Source organism: Macrosteles quadrilineatus, unplaced genomic scaffold, assembly GCF_028750875.1.
Source record: "Macrosteles quadrilineatus isolate MER2022 unplaced genomic scaffold, UCM_ALF_1.0 Scaffold_1__1_contigs__length_201487025, whole genome shotgun sequence".
In the NCBI taxonomy this organism is placed as follows: Eukaryota; Metazoa; Arthropoda; class Insecta; order Hemiptera; family Cicadellidae; genus Macrosteles; species Macrosteles quadrilineatus.
This window is the reverse complement of record NW_026542594.1, coordinates 54632735-54640197: the sequence shown is the minus strand read 5'-3', so window position 1 is coordinate 54640197 and position 7463 is coordinate 54632735. Positions and strand designations below refer to the sequence as shown.

Here is a 7463-nt window from a genome sequence, read left to right as displayed (position 1 = left end):
AAACAAAAAGCTACCATGAAGAATTAAAACATGTAAACATTGTTATTTTTCTAATCTTTCCTTGAAAAGTGGAGCAGTAAAATAATTTGCATTTTTCCTTTTTTATTAAGACTCGTGTACAGAGCCTCGACTTGTACTGTGGTTTAATTATCTATAGTAATCTTACTTATTTCCTATAATCAATGACAAAATAAGAGTAAATAAAATACCTCATAGTTCCATAGTTTATATTTAACCAGCTGTTAGTTAAAACAAATTATATTGATCTAAAACAAATCGAAGATTGCAAAGATTGCTTTAAAAAATAATTTGAATATTCTAGTATTTTACTATGTATATTTAATTAATCTGTCATTCTCTTACAGAAGAATTGAACGTATCAACGATTAGCATTACACATAGTATAAATAAGTCAACCTGTTAAATGTTTGTGAGTAATTTTTAGCAACCGAAGGACCATTTAAAAATACCTGTACAATTATATTGTGAGTAGAGAGTTCCATGCTGAGACGTTGCTGCGAAGTGAGGGCCCTCAATCAGTCTGGTAGTCTTCATGGTGTGGCGGACGAGGTGTTGAGATGATCACAATAATTACACTGAATTTAGAGGAATAAACTATAAAAGAGTAAAAGAGTTAAAAGGAGAATATTAGAGCGTTGAGAGAATGACGTGGTCACTACCATGTCCATGGCACATCTACCCGACGCTGCTCACTATCTAGCCGGTCGGGGGAGGGGAACATCCCGATCAAAGTTCAATTCTACAGGTGAGCGTATTGAAAATGAAAACTCAAAGGATTGGATTGCTTACAATAAAATAAAATCTTTACCTTGATTCTGATAACTCTAGTAAAAACTAAAAAATCTATAATTTGTTTGGTTACAGAAATATAAAATAAAATACCCTGCAATGTGCAAATAAAAACCTTTTTAAACCTTACATATTGTAATTAAATATCCAACATACCCCCACCCGTGAACCACAATGGGGTTCACAAAAGAACAAAAAAAACTTAACATTTTACAAGAGGTGGAGGATGATGAAGACTTGAAACTACTCTTCAATTGGGAAGGGAGACACCTTAGTGACAGCCCTTGTTAGAGGTCCTTTGTTGGTATGAAGATGTACAACCCGAACGAGTCCGTCAGGTCCAGGGGAAGTTGCGGTGACACGGCCTGTCCTCCATGAGAGGGGAGGAGAATTTTCTTCGTGGATTAATACAAGATCACCTTCCTTTATATTTACTTGGGGAAGTGTCCATTTTCCTCTTCTCTGCAGGGTATGGAGATAGTCTTTCTGCCACCTCTTCCAGAAATGTTGAGACATAGCTTGGACAAGCTGCCATCTTGAGAGTCTATTGCTTCGAACTTCTTCCCATGTGGGCTCAGGAAGTGCAAGTAGAGGGCTTCCAATGAGGAAGTGTCCTGGTGTGAGGTAATCAACTTCAGCAGGGTCTGAGGAGAGGGCAGTGATGGGCCTAGAGTTGAGTATTGCTTCTATCTTTGTAGATAAGGTGAGGAATTCTTCAAAGTTGAGGAGTTGTTCTCCAATAACACGTCGTAAGTGGTATTTGACGCTTCGTACGGTTCTCTCCCATATTCCTCCCTGGTGAGGTGCTGCTGGAGGTATAAAGTTAAACTTTATATGATTTTCATTTCCAAACTTATTTAATGCTTTCTTAGTCTCATCCTGTTGTAGAAATGACTGAATGTGTTGTAGTTCTGCTGCTGCCCCGACATAATTCGTTCCACAGTCTGAAAAAATATTTGAGCAAAGACCTCTTCGTGATACAAAACGAGTCAAGGTTGCAATAAAGGCTTCTGAAGTCAAGCTGCTAACTACCTCAAGATGAACAGCTTTGACAGCTAGGCATATGAAGATACACAAGTACATCTTTACAGGGCTAGTTTTGCGCAAATTGTTTGGCTTAACCAAAAACGGCCCCATGAAGTCAGTTCCACAGTTAAAGAAAACTTTAGAAGGAGTAACTCTAACTGGAGGGAGATCGCCCATCTTCTGCGAAGTTAGAGTAGGCCGACAACGGAAGCAACGTACACATTTAAATATTCTACTCTTGATTACACTTCTTGCTGAAAGGATCCAAAACCTTTGAGAGATTATGCCCTGGAGAAATTGTGGTCCAGCATGTAAATATTTCAAGTGATAATAATCAATAATAATGTTAGTTATATGGTGTGACTTAGGCAAGATGATTGGGTACTTTGCTGCATATGATAATGTTGAGTGTTGAATGCGACCTCCAACCCTGAGGAGTCCAGAATCATCAATGAAGGGTGAGAGATGCTTTAGACGGGACGTTACTAGTTTTCCTGACTTGAGACGTGCAATGTCTTCTTGAAACACTGACAATTGAAGTATCTTGCATATTTGGACGGATGCATTATTCAGTTCTTCTAACTGTAGGGATCTTGATTCTTTCTTCTTCAGACGAGTATTTTTGATGAATCTAAAAACATAAGATAACACTCTCAACAATTTGCTCCATGAGGAGAACTTGGAGAAAATGTCCAATTCATTGACAGCTATCAAAACATTCAAAGGTTCAGACCTGAGTTCAGGCAACTCTTCATTCTTCATAATTTTAAATGAGGAGACCGGCCATTCAGTTGTAGGATTTGACAGCCATGGTGGTCCATACCACCACAATTTGTGGTTTACTAGACAGGACGGTAAGAGGCCTCGACTAGCGCAGTCTGCAGGATTGTAGTGTGTAGAAATGTGAGACCACATGTGTGGTGGAACTAAATCTTGAATTTGAGATATCCGGTTAGCTACATAGACCTTTAACCTAAAAGGGGGGGAGTGTATCCAAGATAATACAACCGTTGAGTCTGTCCAAGCGAAAATTGAGTTGATTTCACATTTTTGAGAGATTAGGTTGGACGAGTAGTTCAACAATTCCGCCAGCAGATGTGCTCCACAAAGCTCCAGGCGCGGAATGGATATCCTTTTGAGAGGAGCTACACGTGATTTGGCGATAAGCAAGGACACTCTGATATTATTATCTGCTGAGACAGTTCGGATGTAGACAACAGCACTATAACCTGCTTCGGAACCATCTGAGAAACCGTGTAACTGTACATCTACGGCATCATGCAGGTGTACATATCGAGGTATGAAAATATTTCTCAGTTGAGGGAGTTGGTCATAAAACTTGTTCCATTTTTCTGCAACATCAGTAGGAATGGGTTCATCCCATTTCAGTCCTAGTGTCCAAAGAAGTTGTAAGAGGGCTTTGGTCCAGAAGATGGTAGGAGCAAGATATCCACAAGGGTCAAAAATTTGAGCAACGGCTGAGAGGATGTTTCGCTTGGTAAGGGGCTTCTCCGGGATATCAAGCCTGTAAGAAAAGTGATCATTCTCTGACTCCCATTTTATGCCTAAGATACTGTAGAAAGGATTATCTGGACCTTGGAAATACATAGGCTTTTCCTTGTAAGATTCAGGTATGTCGCTTATTAGTTCGGGTCGGTTACAAACCCACTTTCTCAAATCAAAACCACCTTTTGACAGAAGATCAATAATTTCTTTCTGCGTAGTTCGAGCTTCATCTGGTGAGTTGGCTCCAAATATTAAATCATCAACGTAAACCTGTTTTTCTATCACTTTGGAAGCCAATGGATAGTTTTGACCTTCATCTAGGACAAGTTGTTTCAATGTTCGTATTGCCAAAAATGGGGAGCTCACAAAGCCGAAAACAACAGTTGTTAATCGATAGATACTCATGGGGAGCGATGAATCCTTCCTCCAGTAGAGAAGCTGAAAGTTTTGATCTTCAGGGTGCATTTTAATCTGTCTAAACATTTGCTTGATGTCACAGGACATTACAATAGGATGTAGTCTGAAATTAATAAGAATGTCACAAATTTTATTTTGCAGCTTTGGCCCAGATAATAACGTCTGGTTGAGAGAAATCCCTGTAGAGGAGGGGGCGCTAGCATCGAAGACAACTCTGAGCTTTGTAGACGATGATTCATTTTTAACTACAGCATGATGGGGCAAGAAAAAATGTTGAGATTCATCAAGTCTGTCCTGGGTCACTATCTCCATGTGACCAGATTCCATATAATCATTCATACATTTCACATAATCTGCTTTTAGTTCAGGATTTGCGTTTAAGCGTTTTTCCAGTGAAAGAAATCTACGTTTTGCATTTTCTGAGGAGTTGCCTAGGGGAGCGGGTGCCTCCTTGAAGGGTAGTCGGACCGTGTAGCGACCTTTAGAGTCTCTGGAATGGTGAGCTAAAAACAACTGTTCACATAGATCATCTTCAGGAGAGGGTTTTATTTTTAGCGGAGGTTCTTCTAACAGCCAAAATCGTTGTAGGGAACGATGCAGATCAACTTCATGAGTGGTGAGTAAAGATACAGTCCCCTCCTTACATGGGGTTCTTTCTAGGGGAGCGGGTCCTACAATTAGATAACCAAACACAGAGTTCATTGCCATAGGCATGTTGTCTCCAAATGTCACGTGATCCTCCGTTACAATCCTACAAAACAAGTCAGCTCCTAACAACATATCCACAGAGCTTGGTAGGTCAAAAGTAGGGTCTGCTAGAACTAGGTGCTTCAACTTATTCTTGAACGCTGCTGATATTCGAGCTTGAGGAAGATCCGAAGTTATCCTATCCAATATAACCACAGGATGGTTCTTCACTATGTCTGTACCATTGAGAGAAGAGATATTTACCTTTGAAGCACCTTTGGTACTGATGTGAGAGGAAGAGAGGCCATCTACATCACTATGTCCACTATGCCATCTATTTAAGGACAAACGAAAAGATTAGCTGCATTTTCAGTCAAACATGAAATCATAGAGCCAGAGTCTAGTACAGCTCTTAAAACCAGAGAATGGCCATCTTTGTTACTAACATACACAAGGGTAGTGCCTAATAGTACTGTTGAAGACTTGACAACATTACTTTGAGAAAACACAACCACTGGATGTTTTTCCTTATCTGAGGCTGACACTGAGAGATTTGTGTCAACTACATTTCTTTTCACTTGCTGAGAGGGAATGGGGGATAGCGTACTGGTTGGTGTGGAGCGATTTGATAAATGCAGCCATGAGTGGTGTTTCTTACCGCAATGAAAGCATGAACGTTTTGATTTACAATCATTTGAGCTGTGAGCTGTGCCAAGACAATTGAAACAGAATTGTTTCTTTTTTATGAACTCAAATTTAGAGGAGGGAGTCATAGCTTGAAAGTCAGTACACCTATAGATCACATGACCACTTTTGTTACAAAAAGCACACCTGGGATTCTGAGGTAACCCGGGGGCAGATAGCAGAACTGTACGAGGCTTATTAGTTACCTTAGAATAATCAGAGTTTGATTTGACATTAGAGTGGGAGGCAGAGGATATCCTTAGACTAGAAAGATTAGCAGCTTCCATATGAGTACATTCATCTTCTAAAAATGACATGATTTCTTCTACTGAGGGGATTTTCTGACTGTCTTCTCTACCATCCTCAAATTTTTTGCGTAGCTCTCCATCTAGCTTGCGCAACAACATAGTAGACAAGATTATATTGTTTTTTCTTACCTCATGTTTAAGAGCTTCCAAAGCCTGAGTGTTTTCCTGAAACTTAGATAAAAAGGTTCTGATGGCTTTACTATTACCACTAGTTATGTTAGAGAGGTCAATTAGGTTATTAACATAATGAATGATCATTCTCCTGTTATTTTGATACCTATTTTTTAGCAACTCCCAGGCGACCATGTAATTCTCTGCTGTAATTGGCAGATTTTAAATCAAATTCAATGGTTCCCCTTCAAGAGAGGTAATCAAATACTGGAACTTTTCAGTATCATTTAATTTATCATTTTTGTGAATAGAAGCTTCAAACAAACCTTGAAATGACAACCATTGGTCGGGTAACCCACTAAACGCTTTTAAAGTGAGCGGAGGTAACTTTAGAGTCTTAGAAGGCGAAGTATTTGCATGAGCAGGAGTAGAAGTGGACTCCTTCTGATATGGTTTCACAATCACTTTAATCTGAATAAATAAGTCACTGATATCATCCTGAACTTTCTCAACTGCCTCAGCATCAAAGTCAGGTATAGAATCAGTAGAAGTCAAGCGAGTAATATATTTATCAAACTCTGAGTACCTGATGCTTGCTTCTTCAGCATATTGCTCCAATTCCTCAAGAGCATCACTCCCTATATCTTCAGATACCAAAGTGGAGACACGATCCTTAATTTTCTTAAGGCGATTCAGAATTAATTTGCTCTGTCGTTCAAAGGTAGTGAACTTCATCTTGCAGGTTACCCTGAATCTTAATTAAGAGATAAAATCCAATTACAAACCAGGAAATAATTCAAATATTTCTTAATAAGGAGATTAATATCAAAACAAATTCTTTGTAAGCAGAAGAGGAAAAAAGTACAATATAAATAACCCTTTTTTTAAAAACAAACCTATAAATCAAAAAATGCTCTGACCCATTCAATATCCAGTAGGCCTAGGCTCCTATTTCAGTTTCCATCAAAGTGTAGGCTACCCACTACAATATCTATATACACTTGGATATATTACAATCTTAAACTCTCAATAATTAGCGCCAAAAAAATCTTTAAACTAAATTATTATTTCAATTTTTAGCAAAAATGGGTGAATTAATCAAATATTGTAGGCAATATGAGTCAAAATATCAAATACAGTAAGTTACTGCACAATATTAATATATAGATATTAAAATCAATAAAATTTCAAAATTGTACCCTAGACTACAGAGCTTAAACAATTAATTAGCTTAGCTTCTCCAATAGGACTATCTCAATAACACTCTCAAACCTAAAGAAAATTCTATTTAAAATTAATGAAGTCTCAAAATATCCTTATAGTGCAGAAAATTGATAGTTAAATACCACTTGGGATACGTTGAGTTAGGCCTATGCCTGCTTAAAACATCAACAACAATAATTACAAGTTTCTTATGTTAAAAAAGGAATTAAAATAATATAAAATATCAAAGAATCTCAGAGTTCCTTTTTAAACAATAAATTGAGAAAATAGTCAATATTTTTCCAGCTCTAGGTTTTGTTGGTAAAACACTATTTACTTACCAAAATTATTCAAAGGAGCCAAACAAATTATTTCAAAGACAAGTTGAAGACGATTTTAAATAACAAAATTATTTTACAAATTAATTGAGGAATATCAAATTAAGGATATTATTTTCAGTGTATGATTCAACAACAAACTATAAATCCTAGAATAAAAACTACAATCCAATCCTTTACACCAACATTCACGAGTGAGGTTATGTTATTGTTTATAACTCATTGACATTGACAAACTGACAGAGTGACAGAGTCAAAATTGCACAGTTGCAGCCATCTTAGATTGCAGACTACACCAGCGCTCCCAACGGCGAAAAATGTTTGTACTTGAGTGAGTGAGAGGGAAGACAGCTGGTTTCCGCTCCAACATGAA

General features: G+C 37.8%; 1 protein-coding gene across 1 annotated transcript; it reads right to left on the bottom strand.

Annotated features, from left to right (window-relative positions):
• Positions 1–1053: 1053 nt before the first annotated feature.
• Positions 1054–5537, bottom strand: LOC128997131 (uncharacterized). Its single transcript, XM_054422717.1, has 2 exons — positions 5278–5537; positions 1054–4780 (listed from the first exon to the last, which is right to left on the bottom strand). The coding sequence occupies exons 1-2, from the start codon at positions 5535–5537 to the stop codon at positions 1054–1056; spliced, it is 3987 nt and encodes a 1328-aa protein (XP_054278692.1).
• Between the last annotated feature and the right edge of the window lie 1926 nt (positions 5538–7463).